The 17,818-nt window shown below is 47.2% G+C and overlaps 1 protein-coding gene across 3 annotated transcripts in view; it reads left to right on the top strand.

Moving 5' to 3' along the window:
* TNFAIP8 (TNF alpha induced protein 8) overlaps positions 1-17,818 on the top strand; it is a 133,073-nt gene that overhangs the window by 86,150 nt on the left and 29,105 nt on the right. The window contains exon 1 of one of the 3 annotated variants that reach the window (XM_047083732.1): positions 8,762-8,936. The exons of the other annotated variants lie outside the window; for them this stretch is intronic. Coding sequence (XP_046939688.1) covers positions 8,864-8,936 — 73 coding nt within the window. The 5' untranslated portion in view covers positions 8,762-8,863. Of the gene's footprint in view, positions 1-8,761; positions 8,937-17,818 lie in introns of those variants that run through there. 3 annotated transcript variants of the gene reach the window in all.

Below are 17,818 nucleotides of genomic sequence, written 5' to 3' on the forward strand. Positions count from 1 at the left end.
TTGGGTTTCAGCCTTGGCTACATTCACCTGGCAAGCCTGTCCTGCCCGGTAGCTCTGCCTTCCAGGGTTTTCTGTCTCTAACATAGTGACCAGTGGGCACAAAAGTGATTGAACAGCCACTCTACCCGGGTCAGAAACTCCATGTAAAAATCAAATTATGCCAACTTGGAGAGGATTCAACTTTCAAATGGATCTCAGGGCAGGGGTCTGCGGTGCAGATTTCACATAGGAAGCATTCCTTTCGTTTCCGTGTGGATTTCACATTTTATTCAGAAACCGGAATAAAGCTTCTTAACTGCTCAGGCGCCAGCAAGGAGGGCCTGTTGACCCAACCTGTCTTGGCATCGTTTTGTACGACCTTGGAGTGAGCGCACAGGGGAGAGAAGACGTGGTCACTGCCACCACGTCCTCCAGAGCTTCCTGCTTCTGAATTCTTCACCATAACCAACAACAGATGTGTGGCAGGCACTGGAAAGCTGCGTAACCATCTGACCTTGCCTTCAACTGCAGCCCCCTGGCCAGTACGAGGGGGATCTCCTCTGGGTTGTTAAAAAAGACAATCGAGTTAAAAAATCTGTGTTCATCTCGTTACAAAATTACATCCTTGCCGGAAGGTGTAAAGTCAGTGCTTCGCGTGGCCGTCAGGTAACAATCCCTGCTCTGGAATTTCAGTTTATGATAAGGAGGAGACCCCTAGGGGTCAGAAAGGAGAGGAGGCTGTCTCTTTGAGGAGGGAGTCTGAATAGAGGTCAGCCAGGACAGCCTGGTTGAATGCTTGCTGCCTGGGATGGGGGTAAGAGATTGCTTCACCAGCCGGGTCGAGGACTAGAGGAGTGAGCTCTGAGGTTCCCTCCTAACCGGAGTTTCTGGGACTATGGTTGTGGATCACTTTTTCCTCCTGCTGCTTTTCCGGAGGAAAGGCAGGCATTGGTGGGTCAGATGGGACACGGTGACTTCCAGGCTCAGTCTCAGTCCTGCCTTGCTTCTTCCTGGTGCATCCCTTCAGGAACCCCCCTCATGTTATCCCAGTGTTGACCCCATTAGTCTGGGCACGGGAAGGAAGTCCAGTCCTTTTATGTTCACGTTCTGTCGCTGGACCACGCGCATCAAGTTGCCATATCTGTCTGGAATGTCTGTGGGGCTGGCACTTAGGACGTCCAAATACATGTTCTGCAACCTAAAACAACCTGGCCTCATTCGTGAAAGTATTCGGGAAAGGGTCTAAGGGGGATTTTAGAACTTTCAGTGCTTCATCCAATTCTTGCCTCATTTCACTATTGTTTCTCCTCTGTTAAATAAGTGGCATTAACCCCATTTTACAGATGTGGAAACAGAGGCTCAGAGAGGTTAAATGGCTTGTCCATTCTTCGAAGGAAAGTAAGAGGACAAGGAAGAGGAAAAAACATCCTAATGCACAGGAGGCAGTGCTTCCTAGCATTAAGGTCATCAGGTGCCATTCTCCTGTATCAAGTCTGGTATTCTTTTCCCTGCTCCCGGCAGCCCCACATGCCAGCAGGTTTAGTTAGGGTCCTGAGCGAACTTTTATTTAAAAACAAAAAGGGGCGCCTGGGTGGCTCAGTCGGTTAGGCGTCTGACTTCTGCTCAGGTCATGATCTCATCTTGGTGAGTTCAAGCCCCGCTTCAGACTCTGTGCTGACAGTTCAGAGCCTGGAGGCTGCTTCGGATTCTGTGTCTCCCTCTCTCTGCCGTCCCCCACTGTACTCTGTCTCTCTCCATCTCTCAAAAATGAATAAAAACATTTAAAAACATTTTTTTAATTGTAGTAGTTTCATGTAACTGAATAAATAGAAGCTATTGAACATATAGCTTATTTAAAGCACTGACCATCAGGAATGGAGTAACTTTCATGGGAGGCTGTGGTCTAAGCATTCAGACGAAGCGATTTGAGCAGTCTGTGCTCGTGTCCTGGTCAGTTCGAACTCTGGAAGTCTCCCAGTAGAGCGGCCTTTGAATTATTCTGCAAAATAAAGGATCTGAATTTCACATGTGTAGTTTCATAGAATGGGAAAGTCTAGTGAGAGGACACAGGGAGCGTAGACTGCATTTACTGAGGTCCGAAGAACACGACTACTTAGTTTTGTAATCTTGAGCAAGGCATAGAGTTCTTTAATGACATATCTGTAAAATGGGTATGATGACCCAAGGGGGCTAACTGGGAAGTCTGAATAAAATTTTTTTTTTTTAATAAAATCTATATAGGGGCGCCTGGGTGGCTCAGTCAGTTTCATGTCTGACCCTGGGATTTGGCTCAGGTCATGATCTCATGGTTTGTGAGTTCAAGCCCCTCCTCAGGCTTTGAGCTGGCAGAGCCAGCTTGGGATTGGAGCCTGCTTGGGATTCTCATTCTCTATCTCTCTGTCTCCTTCAAAATGATTAAATAAACCTGTAATAAAATCTATGTAAATGCAAGGCATCATCGTTAAGTATTATGAAAGAAAGACCATGCATCATACTTTCTTCAGATAATATTTTCAGGCCTGATTTTGAGTGTATGTGTATTTAGGCATCTGCTAAACACTTTTTTAGCAAGGAAGGAAGATTCCTTAGAAGAAAAGTAACACAGACAATTAAAGCTGAGGTAACAAGTGTATCCCAGATGTGCTGTTGTCTCCCAGTGTGTCCACCTCAGATGTCATAACTTCTTTCCATCCCTTCAGAATTGTCCACTCACACTCAGAGCATTAGTGAGGATGTGGGATTTGCTGAAGGTGTCACAGCAGGAGAATGAGAGGGTTTACCCATAGCACACTTCAAACTCCCAGGCAGGGCCCTGGGAGGCAGCTTCCCCCCTCTTCCATGGTCACACTGAATCCCAGCAGTTATCCTTTTTTCTTTTCTTTTTTTAAATAAAGTTTATTTATTTTGACGGGGGGAGAGGCAGAGGGACAGAGGGAAAGAGAATGTCAAGCAGGCTCTGAGCGGTCAGTGAAGAGCCCTACATGGGGCTTGAACCCATGAACCGTGAGATCATGACCTGAGCTGTTATTGAGTCACATGTTTAATTGTCTGAGCCACCCAGGCGCCCCTCAGCAGTTTTTCTTGATGTACAGCAGTGCTTTGCCCCACTCCAAAGTCCCCAACCTCATCCCAGTACCCAGCAATGCATAAGCATCAGGCTCTTTCTCCACCTGAGAAGATACATAAGTGACCTCCACTATCAATGGAGAGCCCCCTTCTCCATTTCTGGTAAATAAAAAAAAAAATGTGTTTTTAAGTTTGTTTATTTTTGAGAGAGAGAGAGAGCATAAGCAGGGAGTGGCAGAGAGAGAGGGTGACAGAGGATCCAAAGCGGGCTCCGCGGTAAAGCAGTGAGCCCGATGTGGGGCTTGAACCTATGAACCATGAGATCATGACCTGAGCCAAAGTTGGACACTCAACTGACTGAGCCACTCAGGTGCCTCCTAAATAAATATTTTCTTAAGGCACAGAGAGCAGGGCCAGGGTGGGAAGAGGAGAGGGCTGTGGGGAGAGACCCATTTAACCTCAGCCCTTTTTTCGAAGGTAAAATACAGAAATGTCTGGGAAGGATAACAAGGATGCAAAGCCTGTGGCCTCAACCAGGTGAGCCCAAGAACTCAGATCTTCAACACTTGTGAGGAGAGAGGCTGAAAGGCAGCTGTATGCGTAGAGCATGGCAGTCTTCCAGACACTTTCAAGAGTGTAGATGCAATCATACAGCAGGAGTTGAGGAGAGCCTCAAAGTCAAGTAGCAGAAAGCTACTTTTTATACTAAGTAAACAACTTTTTCTTTTCTGCCTTAAAATGTCCTGTGTACAGGTTCAGTCTCCTGTCAGCAGTTTAGAAATAAAAAATACTAGGGACGCCTGGGTGGCTTAGTTGGCTAAGCGTCCAACTTCAGCTCGGGTCATGATCTCGAGGTCCATGGGTTCGAGCTTTGCTGACAGCTTGGAGCCCGGAGCCTGCTTCAGAATCGGTGTCTCCCTCTCTCTCTCTGCCCCTCCCCTGCTTGTGTTCTCTCTTTCTCTCTCAAAAATAAATACACATTAAAAACAAAAAAACCTATTTAATACAATAGATGTCCTTATGATGTGGGGTTTTTGCGTCCTGAAAGTGTAGGTATATGACTAATTTATACAGATGCTTAGTATTTTTCACTGCAGAGAATGTACAGCATTGTTGACTATGAGCAGATAACTTCCTGAGTAAGCCTCTCTTCTCTTCTTGATTCTGCTGGTCTTGTCCTTTGTGAGTCTGAAAACTTGCTGACCTTGTTGTTCTTAGCATACATCTGGACAGCTGTAAGCAAAAGGCCCCAAAGCCCAGGCTTTCTTTCTTTTTTGTAAAACAGCTTTGTTGAAGTATAATTTAAGAGGAGAATTTTCGGACTGTCTGGGTGGCTCAGTCGGTTCAGCGTCCAACTCTTGATTTTGGCCCAGGCCATGATCTCATAGTTCATGAGTTGGAGCCCCACATGGAGCTATGTGTTGACAAAACGGAGCCTGCTTGGGATTCTCTCTCTCTCTCTCTCTCTCTCTCTCTCTCTCTCACTCCCTCTCTCTGCCCCTCCCCTGCTCATGCTCTCTCTCAAAAATAAATAGACTTAAAAAAAAAAAGATTTTTCTGCTGCCCTGTGATAAAATTCAGTTAAGAGAGTGTTAATAAACCTTCCTTAAAATCAAGGTCACTTGAAAGGCTGAGTTGTTTAGATCTGTGTTCAAGATTGCCAAAATTATACCAGTAAGCTCCACATGGGCAGAGTCCGTTCACATGTGATACATATACGTATTTGATAATGCCCGGATGAATAGAAAAACACCCAGAATCCTAGTCAGTATGTTAAGTCTCCCATCTTGACACAGAAGGCGGAAGATCCACTACTGGGCACGAGCAGAAGGTCCACACCGTGTGTGTAAGTGCAGTTTGGTTTTAAGTGACAAGGGTTGTCAACTTAATTGCTGTTTTGTATCAGGTGGTCTATAATGATTGTTGGTGTGACCTCTAAGCATATTGCAGGACTAAAGCATCCTGGAATATTTATTTTTTAATTTTTTTTAAATGTTTATTTATTTTGAGAGAGAGAGAGAGAGCATGAGCAGAGGAGGGGCAGAGAGAGAGGGGACAGAGGATCCTAAGCGGGCTCTGTGCTGACAGCAGCAAGCCCCACGAGGTGCTCCAACTCAGGGACCTGGAGATCATGATCTGAGCCCACATCTGACACTCAAGCAACTGAGCCACCCAGGTGCCCCTGTTGGAATATTTCTTAAACATCCAAGAGTGAACACATTCCACAGGAGGTAAATCATTGTGAGTACCGGAGCATTATTCTCTGGGGGCTGAACAGGGACTAATCCCCTTTTGAATAAAAGCAGAGCAAAATCAAGATGAAGTGACTGACCGAGCATATATGGGAAGTGACAGGGAAGTCCCAGAGAATCTGCTGTCCTTTGGCTTCACTTGTGGCATGGGGGGATGGGGCAGTGCACTTTGCCAAAGGTTATACTGGCGACTGAGGGGCGTCCTTGTCCCCATACAGTCTTTTAAAGTTTCTTTTTATTTTATTTTTATTTTTTTTAACGTTTATTTATTTTTGAGACAGAGAGAGAGCATGAACGGGGGAGGGTCAGAGAGAGAGGGAGACACAGAATCTGAAACAGGCTCCAGGCTCTGAGCTGTCAGCACAGAGCTTGATGCGGGGCTTGAACTCACAAACTTCGAGATCCTGACCTGAGCTCAAGTCAGATGCCTAACCGACTGAGCCACTCAGGTGCCCCAAGTTTCTTTCTTTTTTTTTTTTAATTTATTTTGAGACAGAGATAGAGAGTGAGCAGGGGAGGGGCAGAGAGAGACCGAGAATTCCAAGCAGGCTCTGCGCTGTCAGCACAGAGCCCAACTAAGTGCTCAAAGCCATGAACCCATGAGATCGTGACCTGAGCTGAAATCAAGAGCCCGGATGCTCAACCGACTGAGCCACCCAGGTGCCCCTACAGTCTTTTAAAATATGCTGCATGTTCCTTACTCTTGAGCTAAATCTGGACGTTCTTCCCCAAGGTGACTGCTGGATTGCATTTAAATGCTAAACAAGTTTTTTTCCAGGTTTCCTGAGGATGGGGGTGGGGGAGCCACTGTTCAAAGATGGAGCTGCTACAGTGACTCTGAATTGAATTACGAGGCTGACGTGGCTGCCCTTGGACTGTTCATTCAGCAGCCCTTCTTCTCCTTGGCTAACCTGAGCAGGGCTGCAGGCCTGTTTGTGAAGCCGGTGTAAAAACAAGCAGAACATCAAGGGCATGTATTTTAACGCGTCTCATGTGGTTTGTACGTAACTGGACTTGCAAAAGGAGATTTAATGATTCTTATGAGGGCACTTTCTGCAAGAAGAGGCTGAAGATGAGCCCTGCCTGCAGGGGATTGGGCCCGGAATTTGGGTTGTCTGAGTCTGCGTAACCGTCACCTTGAAAAAGGTGGCACACCTTAGTCCAGTTATAGATGAATGGGAGCTGTCTTATCCGTGTGGCGCACAGCCCTGATGAGATCCTGTAGGGCCCCTGGTGGACATCTGCAGACATCAGGGCTGTGGTGAGGGAGGGGGAGGACCAATGATGTGTGTGCCAACAAGGGCTTCCAGAATGATTCCTCGGACAGACCAGGAAAGGTCACTTCTTACTGGTGGGGGGAGCATTTCTTTGGGATCAAAATGGTCACGTCTCCTCCATTAAGTTTGAGGTTGCCGAGTGAAGGTCCACATCTTCGCAGCTCCTGACTGAGAATGTATGGCAGAGGGGACCAGGCAGTGAACTGTGACTTTCGGAAGGATGCAGACTGTTACCCTTCAGGTGGTGAGGTCACTTTCCAGGAGAGGCTCCACAGCACTCATGTTATCCAGATGTTTCTCCTCTTCTCTGGATTGGCTGTCTTTCTGTCATCATCCTGCCCTTTCAGTGAAATGGAGATAAAAGTCTGCTTAGGGTCTTAGCTATGTTAGAATCACTCAGCAATAGGAAGTGATTGGATATCTGGGCCTTATATTAATCTTTATAATCACCTTTACTGCTTGTGACTTGCATAAATGCTTTTTTCCTGTTCAAACCCAATATTGAAATAAAAAGTTCGAGCATCTTCTACAAAAATTTACTTTCAATGGTGCAATACTTTGTAATAATCCCTATAGGACTTTATGCTTTTCAAATCACTTTTTGCTTGTATTACCTTACTTATTATTTTTTTTAATGTTTTCTAATTTATTTTTGAGAGAGAGACAGAGCGTGAGCAGGGGAGGGGCAGAGAGAGAGGGAGACACATAATCGGAAGCAGGCTCCAGGCTCTGAGCTGTCAGCACAGAGCCCCCCACGCGGGGCTTGAACTCACAAACTGTGAGATCATGTCCTGAGCCGAAGTCCAACAGCTAACCAACTGAGCCACCCAGGTGCCGCTTCTATTACCTTATTTAATACCAAACATAAATATGTCAAGTAAATACTATTTGTAATCCTCATTTTACATGTGAGGGAAGGGAGGCCCAAAGAGATTAATTTGCTGAAAGTCGTTAAAAAATGATTTTAATTCAGGCTCTTTAAATCCAGATCTTTTGTGTATTCTTTTCACCAAATTTACCTTAGTGCCTACTCTTGTGTTTTTGCCCATATAAAAATGGGAAATGAGGAAAAAGAAAGCAGCTGGAGAAGAAACTTATTAAAAGAATATAACTTTTCTCAGAGTTCACCATCTTTCCGGTATGTTATTGGAGCATCTTTTGCCTTAGATTGGTGAGAAAACTAGTGCTCTGCAAAATACCTCCATTAAGAGAGGTATCTCCATGTCAGCTCTAATCCACGACCCTCAGAAGGAAAAACCAAGGTTTCACCAAGTGAAGACGCCCACCTCTCAACCAATTGTAAGGAGCCAGTGGACCAGTCCAGGGGGCAGAACTGAGTTCTCCTCCCCATGCTCTGCCAGACTTTCTATTCTATCAGCATTTCAAAAGCCGGAATACCGGCCTCCCCCTTTGGCATTTGGAAAGAATTTATCCCGCTTTGTCGACAGTAGCGCGGGAAGGGAAGGGCGCTCCCCGTTCCGAGGACCATCCTTAGGGCTACCTTGTAATGGAGCTGCTCCTGCGCCCGAGCTGGGGTTTGAGTAAGAGTGCTCGCCCGGGTTATGCTGAGTAAGCCGCCTTGTCTGCTTTTCCAGTGCAAAGGTAAGGGGTGGAGGCCAACCCCACTTTCTTCAAAAGGCCCTGCTCTTGGGCTGGTGAGGTTGCCTGTGCCTGGTGAAACTGGTCCTTCCAGCCACATGGACCAAGGGCCACGTTACTTTCCCCGCAAAAGGAACGGACAAACCAGAGCAGCTTCAACATCCTTATTTCTTGGCATGTCAGACCCCAAGACAAGGAAAGTTAAATGGGCGCCGAAAAATGTAACCCAAAGATCCAGGGGTATTTCTGTGACCGTAAGTGCATTTCTTATTTCTGTGCAATTGCAGCGCGCGCTGAGATGAGCCTTGTTGCTTTAGTTGCACATGTATTTCACAGGCGTAGCCAGTCTCGGTCACGTTTGCCCACGGCGCCCCTCGGCCCTGCCTGTTCCGAGAGTCGGGCTGCGGTCCTGGCCTCCACCCCACCTGCGTGCGCCTGGGCCCCGCCAGCCGCGCCAGGTCGCCTCCGCCCTGCGACGGGCCGGGTCCGCGCGGCCCCGGGGGCGGACTCCCGCCGCCCAGCCGAGACGCGATTCGTCACTCTTGCAGAAGTTTCCCCCTGCAAAAATCCCTGCACCAGAACCAGCCCTCCGCCCCGGGGAGGTTTTGATTTTAGTGGCTCCCCTTCCTTTTATTTTCTGTCGTGAGCGGGGTTTTGGCCTCGGAGCAAACTTGAAGCTCGTCTGAGTACATGTCAGCGGTAATCGCCCCTGCAGCCGGTTACCCTGACACCATGCACTCCGAAGCAGAAGAATCCAAGGAAGGTATGGCTTTGATTTCTTGGGGACTGGTGGGCGGGGGGAAGCGGCCAAGTCCCGCGGAGGAATGTGGAGGAAAGGCGTAGTAGGGGAGCAGATGGGAGTTTTACAACGAGCGGTGGCTACTTTGTCGCAGCTCAGCGAGAGCTGGCTATACAGAGCCCTGTACCCTGCTCACCCCGCAGCCCCAACGAGACAAGGAGAGGACAAGTCCGATCTAGCGCAGGCAGCCCACTAAAAGCTGCTTTGTAGATTTGTCTGGAAAGGAAACGGCCCCAGTATTGACTCCAAGAATGCAAAATGTGCTTTGAAAAGCGCTTGCCTGCCTGCATTAGGACTTCTTTGCAAGAGCCCAAACAGTTGAGGGACCCTTAAAAAGGGTTTCAGAAATTGGAAACTCCGTGTGTTTCCGGTTAAAAGGGGAAGCCGAGTGAGGGGGAGAAGTGAAAGATCTTCATTTAGGGAATAGGTTAGTTGTTGTTTTTTTCTTTTTTTTCTTTACTGACTTTTCAGTGGTGAATTCATTTTGTTGGGGGCTTAAGGGAGCCCAGAGATGTGAGGGGCGCCTTGTGCAGCTTGTAAACTGAGGAGTTTGTCTGTTTCTAACTTCACCCAGGCAAAGGGTTTCCTTTACTCCTAACAGAGAACGGGTGACAGGGCTGGAAAAGCTCCAACGAAAACACAATTATACGCTGGTGTTAGTTCTGGGAGTTTATTTGTGTGTGAATGTTTGTATGCTTTGTTTCCTGAAACTCGATGTGTACAAAAGTCCTCTTGTAAGTGGGGGTGGGAGGGAGGAGAATTGGGGAAAATTAGAGAGTAGTAGGAGAGGAGACTGTTCATAATTATGAAAATTCCTTTTCTTTTGGAGCAGCCTCTTGGGAAACTGGTAGATTTCAAGTTAATCGCAGCGGCCGCTGGGAGCCTGGGGAGCAGAAAGGAACCCCATCATTTTTCCATTTGGTAGACGTGAATGACTTAGGGAGATCCCTTCAAACTTGGCCTCCTCTTTCTTTTTACTGATTCCCTTCCCAAAGTAAAGCTCTGTGTTTCATAATGTGGTCTCTGGGGGCTGGTGTTTACCTTATTATGTGGTGTGGGGAAAGAAGTCAGTAAAAGAGGTTGTTTAATAGAAATATGAGGCTGTTGTGAATGAAAAATGACAGCCAGGAGCATTGTGTTTGAGCTTGATGTGGAGCGTGGGGGATTAATGTTTCCTGGCTGTGGCCTCTGTCTTGATGGAGCCATGTGCTGATGGCTGTTTTTTTGTTTTTTTTTTTTTGTCTTTATAACAGCAATTTATAGTAAGTCAAAGGTAGTCAAAGGCAGATAGGAAACAGGCTGAGAGAATCCAGCCTGGTGAACTCTTGTACTGATTACAAGTAATATTTAAATTGGCATTTTCTCCCAGGTGTGTTTTTCCTTTCTTTTGGGAAAGAAGGAGCAGGCGGGGAAGATGGAAAAAAACGTCATCGCAGAGTGTAGACTATATTCCTCTCGCGGCATCCACCTTGTTCTCTCCTGCCCAGCTCTCTGGATAGTAGCCTAAACAGAGGGTGAAGAGGGTGCTTGATGGCCCCTCCCTACTAGGTCCTCCCCTTACTACCTCCACTTGCCATCATTTCCATTCTGCAGAACTGCAGCAAAATGGTCTGGACTCTGCTTTTTACAGAAGGCCCAGAATTTAAAAAAAATATGATATAAGGTGCTACAGGTTTACATTGATGGCGATTAGGGAAAGATATGGAATAACTCTGCAGGGAGATGGCGTGAATACTTTATTCACAGAATCATTGTCACTTCTGCCAGGAAATAAAGGGTGTGTTTGTGTGTGAGTGAGTGTGTGTCCATATCCTGGGCACTTCTTTTTTTTTTTTTTTTTTTTTTTTAATTTTTTTTTTCAACGTTTATTTATTTTTGGGACAGAGAGAGACAGAGCATGAACGGGGGAGGGGCAGAGAGAGAGGGAGACACAGAATCGGAAACAGGCTCCAGGCTCTGAGCCATCAGCCCAGAGCCCGACGCGGGGCTCGAACTCACGGACCGCGAGATCGTGACCTGGCTGAAGTCGGACGCTTAACCGACTGCGCCACCCAGGCGCCCCATATCCTGGGCACTTCTTACAAGGCTGGGCATTAGCTGTAATCTAGAACCCTCTGTTTAGCTGTCACCCCCGGGATGTCTTTGAAAGGAGTTACCCTGTGTAAAGTATTGTTTTTTCTCTCTCCTCACTAGTCCTTTCCCCTTTCCTTAGCTTTTTTTTTTCTTCTGATAGAGTTGAGTATCTCATTTAGTGTGGCATCACCACAGGCTCTTCACAATGTCTACATTGCCTTCCGATAGTTGGTGCCTGACTTCCTATCATGGGAGATGCTTGTAAGTCATTATTCTGAGCTCCAGTGAGAGACTTATACTTTCTTTGGGTTAAATCTGAAAAAAATATCAAGTCGATTCAGAAGTCCTTAGAGGCCAACATATTTGTGTATGTGAGTGAATGTGGAAGCAAATGACTGGGGATATTGTTAAGCCATCATAGCTTAGAATGCACTTGACTCTGTGCCAGGAGGGCTGAGATTCCATCCTCAGTCTATGGCCACCTCCTAAAGAATTGACTGAATTTTGCCTGCTTACAAATGAATAGGTGATTGTACTTGAGTATTAAACAGAAAGAAATAATCCAGGCCTGGCTTTATTAAAAGCTGAATGAATTTAAGATATATGGGCATGATGTGAATAAGAAAGCAAGAGAAATGAAGGACGAAACCCACTTTGCGAAAAAGGGGAAGGTCATAGAAAGGAAGACACCAACAGTTTCCAGTGGACGGCAGCTTCCTGAGGAGATAGGCTGACGGCCACATTTTTTGCGTTTAGGGGCATCCTGTTGAGTAAATTACTTAATTGTGAAATAGGAAAAAATGAAGGGCAGCTCTGATCTCTGAGGACCTTTCTACTGTTAAACGTCATGGGATGCATAATTCCTTCATCTAGGTTCTTGTAGCCTTGGTACCAGAAAGTAAGAAAGCCATTTTTTTATAGTTTTTTTTTTAATGTTTATTTATTTTGAGAGAGAGAGAGAGATTGGGAGAGGGGCAGCAAGAGGGGGAGAGAGAGGATCCCAAGCAGGCTCGGTACTGTCAGCACAGAGCCCAACACGGCGCTCGATCCCATGAACTGTGAGATCAAATAACCGGAGTCAAAATCAAGAGTCAGACGCTTAACCGACTGAGCCACCCAGGTGCCCTGTGAGGAAGCCATTGTTAAGGAGGGGTTGCTATGTGGGGACTTGGGAAAAAGTGACCCTGGAGCTGTGAGTGAGCTCAGCTCCTCCTCTGGGGCCCCTAATAGGTTTTACCCTGCCCTCACCCATTTCTCTCCTGCCTCCTCACCAGGCCTGCTATTTCACAGAGAAAACAGTAGCCATTAGACCATCCCTCAACTTCCTGCCCCCAGAGTGACAGACTCACCTTCACCCATTCCCTCCCTTCAGGTGTCCGTGGAGTAGGTGTCCTTCCCACAGCAGATGGCCACGCCTTCCACCTTGGGCTCCTCACCGCACTTGATGTCTTTCCTGGTTCTTTTCCATCAGCTTCCTAATTCAGAGTGTTTGCACCTGCTGGGCCTCCTGCCGGCTATATCCTTCTCCCTACCTGACGTTCTTTTCACTTCCTTGGAGGGATTTGTTCTGAGCCTCCAGCCTGAATTAGGATCTGCCTTCTCTTAGAGCACCTGTTCTTGGCCTTACCGTTACTGTTTAGCATCTCTTCTCCAGATCACAAGCTCTGGAGGGCAAGACCACATCTGTTTTCTTCCCCAGTGTAAGTGGTATGAGGTGATCATTTCCTATTTATACAGTCAGTGACTGAGCTCCATTCTTCAAGGTATCCTCAACACTTTGTCCAATTTTAGGCATTTATCTCTCCTTTATTTTTGTTTTAATTTTTTTTAGTGTTTATTTATTTTTGAGAGAGAGCGTGAGCAGTGGAGGGGCAGAGAGAGAGAGAGAGAGAGAGAGAGAGAATCAGAAGCTAGCTCCAGGCTCTGAGCTGTCAGCACAGAGCCCAACATGGGGCTTGAAATCACAGACTATGAGATCATGACCTGAGCCGAAGTCAGACACTTAACCAACTGAGCCACCCAGGCACCCCTCTCCTTATTTTTTAATTTTTATTAGAAAAAAAATTTTTAATGGGGGTGCCTGGGTGGCTCAGTCGGTTAGGTGTCCGACTTTGGCTCAGGTCATGATCTCGTAGTCTGTGGGTTCAAGCCCTGCGTCGGGCTCTGTGCTGACAGCTCAGAGCCCGGAGCCTGCTTGAGATTCTGTGTCTCCCTCTCTCTATCTGTCCTTCCCCTGCTTGTGCTCTGTCTCTGTCTCTGTCTCTCTCTCTCAAAAGTAAATTTTTTTACTGTTTAATTTAATTTTTTTTTTTTGAGAGAGAGAGAGACCTGAGCCAAAGTCAAGAGTGGAACACGTAACCGACTGAGCCACCCAGGCGCCCCTGAAGACACAGTTTTGAAACTAAAATGTACTGAGGTCTTCTGTGTGCCAGACACAGTGCCAAGCAACTGATTATGTATATTATCTCATTTAATACTTGTATAATAATCCCTTGTGTTGACTCCGCATAACAGTAAAGCAATCTGAAGTCCAGAGAGGTTACAAACTGTGCCTAACATCACAAAGCTAGAAAAAGTGGAATCAGGGTGTGAATGGACGCCGACTATCCGCAGAACCCATGCTTTTAACCCTGACCTGATACTCCTGGGAATGTCCCAAAGCTACCCTCCCCCATCCTCAAGCTTGGCATTCAGGGGGATGCTCCCTGTGGTCTGTGTTCATTTGCACCCTGGCTCCGGAAGCGAGGGGTGGAGAGGCCAGGTGTTGGAGAAGGAAGAGGAGACCCAGGCTCTTTCCTGCCTCTCAGGGACACGGGAAGGGAGTCTTGAGTGCATTCTTCTCCCCTGGTGAGGGGATCTAGGAGCTCAGCAGGGCTGGTAGGGGGTACCTGGAGCCCACTGCAGTGGAGGGTCGGGGGAGACCCAAGCACCTTTGGGACAAGGTTTTTTGAGTCGCCAACTTGAAAAGGGAGTGTGGACTCCCCTGGTCACTGAGATGAAATAGGCTTCAGTTATGTGTATATTAGGTTATCACAATTTGGTGACCTTAATAGTATCCACTGGGCTTCAAGTTTCTTCAAAATCTGCAAGATGGGTATACACAGTGAGTGATCCTCAAGTCCATTGTGATCCACTCAGTTAACTTGTCATGTCTCCTGGTGATGAGTTAACTTGTTGGCAATATGCACAGACATTTACGCTCTCGATGGTAGCCCTCCTCGGTTGAAATGTCATTTTAACAGGTAACTGACCTGTTCCTCAGTGACTGTATGGTAGTTTCTCAGGACTTCAGGTTACCTATGCTGAATCTGTCTCACCATGGTCTGCCCTCTCTGGGGTCCTCACTTCCCTGGTGGGTTTTCATGAAGCCTATTTTTTTGTTTTTTAAACCTTTATTATTATTATCATTTAAGTTTATATATTTTGAGAGAGAAAGAGAAAGAGTGTGTGAGCAGGGGAGTGGCAGAGAGAGAGAGAGAGAGAGAGAGAGAGAGAGAGAATGAATCCCAAGCAGGCCCTGTGCTGTCAGCACAGAGCCCAATGCAGGGCTCAATCTCATGAACTGTGAGATTCTGACCTGAGCCCAAACGAAGAGTTGGGAGCTTAGCCGACTGAGCTACCCAGGCGCCCCTCAGGCAGCCTGTTGTGATCAATCAACTTGGCAGTCAGATGACTGAAGTCAGCCAAATGACAGGACAGAGGTATGTCTGAGGACTGACTCCTCATAGAGACTTCACATTAGAAAGAACGGGACCAACACCTGGCAGAGTATTTATCATAGGAGAGAACAGCTCACTTTTTCCATGGTGGTAACTTGTTCATGTCTTCTGTCACCAGAAAGCCACATTGGGTAGGGTCCTCGCTGCCTAGGGACCTCATGAGGTGCGACAGCTTCTATAACAGCATTCTTTGCTAAGCATTACTGTACCGGTTTTCTCCCCTCTTCCCTCCCTGTGCCGGCCCTTCTCTGCAGATGGAAAGAAAAAGAAAGGCTCTGAAGAAATGCATGGCCCTGGGTGCGGCTGACCTTGATGTCATGTATAATGTAAGAGGTCCAGCATAGGCTCTAAAATACCAGACTTTGATGTGATCATGTTTCTTTTTATGTAGTCATTAGCCTTGGAGTACAGAGTGCTCACAGGGACTAAAAGTGGAACATTGGTTTAGAGGTCCTTGCCAAACCATCTTCTGTACGGTGGACATCACTGATGACCCGACATTGTTCCACACCCCCGGCTTCAGGGTGTCTGGGCCTTTTTCTTCCTCACTTCTGAAATTTTCATCAGACTGAATATGTATCACGCTTTTCTGGTCCCCGAACTATGGCACCAGTGAGCAGTCAGGATAACGTAGATGATTAGGTTCCCTGTTCCTGGCTGTGGGTAATCCGGCGAACAGCCCAAAAAGTGGGCAAGTGCCAGAGCATGCAGTAGGGCCAGAGAAATCTCCAGACCCAGTGATTTCACTTCAGAGTAACGCAGAGTCGCTCGATCTGCCACAAACCGTTTATTTGTCAACATTTCCGTCTGTATGAGAAGGATGCTGACAACTTGGAAAAGAATGAGTTGAGCTTGGTCATATACCTCTCTTCATTTAGTGGGTTGTGCCTAAAATGATAGCGTAACCTGCATTAAAAAAAAATCAACTCACTGGGGCACCTGTGTGGCTCAGTCATTTAAGTGTCTGACTCTTGATTTTGGCTCAGGTCATGATCTCACGTTTCGTGGGATCGAGCTCTGTGTCAGGCTCTAGGCTGACCTCACGAAGCCTGCTTGGGATTTTCTCTCTCCCTCCCTCTCTCTGCCCTTCCCACTCACTCTCACTCTCTCTCTCAAAATAAATAAACTTGAAAAAAATCAACTCATTGTGTCTGTCTGTAATATTTCAGGAAGATCTGCGGTAAGGAGACTTTGTAATTAAAATGATTCTCCTCCAGACACAAGTAAAATCACCACGATTTCGAGTTAAAAAGCAACAGCACACATTCTTTTATCTTACCTCTTATTTTAGAGATGCAGAACTGAGGCTCAGAGAGGTAACGTCCAGGCCCTATCAAGTACCGCACCCCTCTTCCCCCTCATGCCTGTTTGGCCAACAAGAAGTTTTGCAAACATAGGTTTTTTGCATCCTGCATTTGTTCATGAGCTCTCCTTGAGGCAGGACGGACCTCATCTGTTTGTATGGCTGCCGTTCACCAGCTTTGGGGGGAATTTACAAAACCTAAAGGGACTGGTTGAACACCTGAAGAGTTCCTATTTCACCTTCTCCTAAGTGGATAACGAGTGAGGAAGATGAAGAGGCACTGTGAAGTAAAATTGAGCTCTGCACATAGGTCTTGTTCACTCCCTGGTGTGGAAAGTGGGAGAGTCCAAGTGAGAGGCGATTACACAGTGAGCTAATTTGTTTTCATTCCTTTGAGAAGAGCATCATTCAGGGAAATTCACCATTGAGGGTGCCGGTTGGGCAGGGGCGCTCTTGTGGGGAGAACGTGTGCACCTGTGTGGGTGGGAAGCGTTCAGACACCGGACGGGCGGCTGCAGTAACAGATGGGCGCCCCGCAGTCTCGTTTTCCCCAGGGCCCCGCAGGCCTGGTGCATTCTGGGAGTCAGCCCGCGGCTCCCGCGGCCGCTGACCAAGGAACCTGAAAGAACAATTACTTCAATCTGGTTCTAAGAGTTTAAGAAGCTTGAAGAAGAGTTGTGCTGCAGTGCATCCTGAGTGACTAACTGCTGAGTGGGCACTGAATGTCTCAGAGGTGCTTCTCTGGGGATCTGCAAGCCTGGGCAAAGCCTGTGTTGCTACTAAGTGGTACCTTGTGGTATTTATGTTTATTTTTTTTATTTTTTTTTTAACGTTTATTTATTTTTAAGAGACAGAGAATGAGCAGAAGAGGAACAGAGAGAGAGAGAGGGAGCCACAGAATCCGAAGCAGGCTCCAGGCTCTGAGCTGTCAGCACAGAGCCTGATGAGAGAGATGGGGGTTTGGCGTTTGTGTGTGTAGTACCATCTGTGCGCGTACTTGGGAATACGCTCTCCGGGTTTGTGGTGACAAGATTTAATTTTGTAAATAACTGGGAGCAGACTTTCTCCCAAGGAAATGGTGAAATGCCCTAAGTGACCACGACAGCTTTAGGCTCCCGAAGCCTTGAGACCTTATTGCCTGGGGTCCCTGCGTGGCTCAGTCGGTTAAGCGTCCGACTCTTGATTTCCGTAGAGCCTAACATGGGGCTCGAACTCACGAACCGTGAGATCATGACCTGAGCTGAAATCAAGAGTCGAACGCTTAACTGACTGAGCCACCCAGGCGCCCCGAGAAGCCGGTTTTAGAGGCCAGGAGAATGAGACAGTGGTCAGCCACGTCTGAGGAGAGGCTTTGCTGCCTTCTCGTTGGGGTCTCAGCAAATGCTGAGAGCCTAAGATCTCATCTGCTAAGGGATTAGACCACATCGTGAACATTCAGTCAGTACTGCGTGGGAATGAGGGAAGGTGTGCAGGCTGTGGGGTGACTGTCCCAGCTGTGAGCATGCGCCCGTCTCCTGAGGAAGGGCTACTCCCATCATCTCCATTGGTGCACACCTTCAAATCTTAGTTGCCCCCTGATTCCTTTCTTGATCTGCATCCCGCTCACCTCAGCCCTCTCTCTCTCTGTGGCGTTGGCACGGTCAGCCCTGGGTGCCTGAGGCTAACAAGTGAATCCTGGCAGGAAATTTAATCCAGCTCTTCACACCAGGAAGAAGCTTTGGCCAACCTGAGAATTGGAGAATGTTTCTAGC

Source organism: Lynx rufus, unplaced genomic scaffold, assembly GCF_022079265.1.
Source record: "Lynx rufus isolate CCGP_SWC_20201006 ecotype Redwood Valley unplaced genomic scaffold, mLynRuf1.p SCAF_1, whole genome shotgun sequence".
NCBI lineage: Eukaryota > Metazoa > Chordata > Mammalia > Carnivora > Felidae > Lynx > Lynx rufus.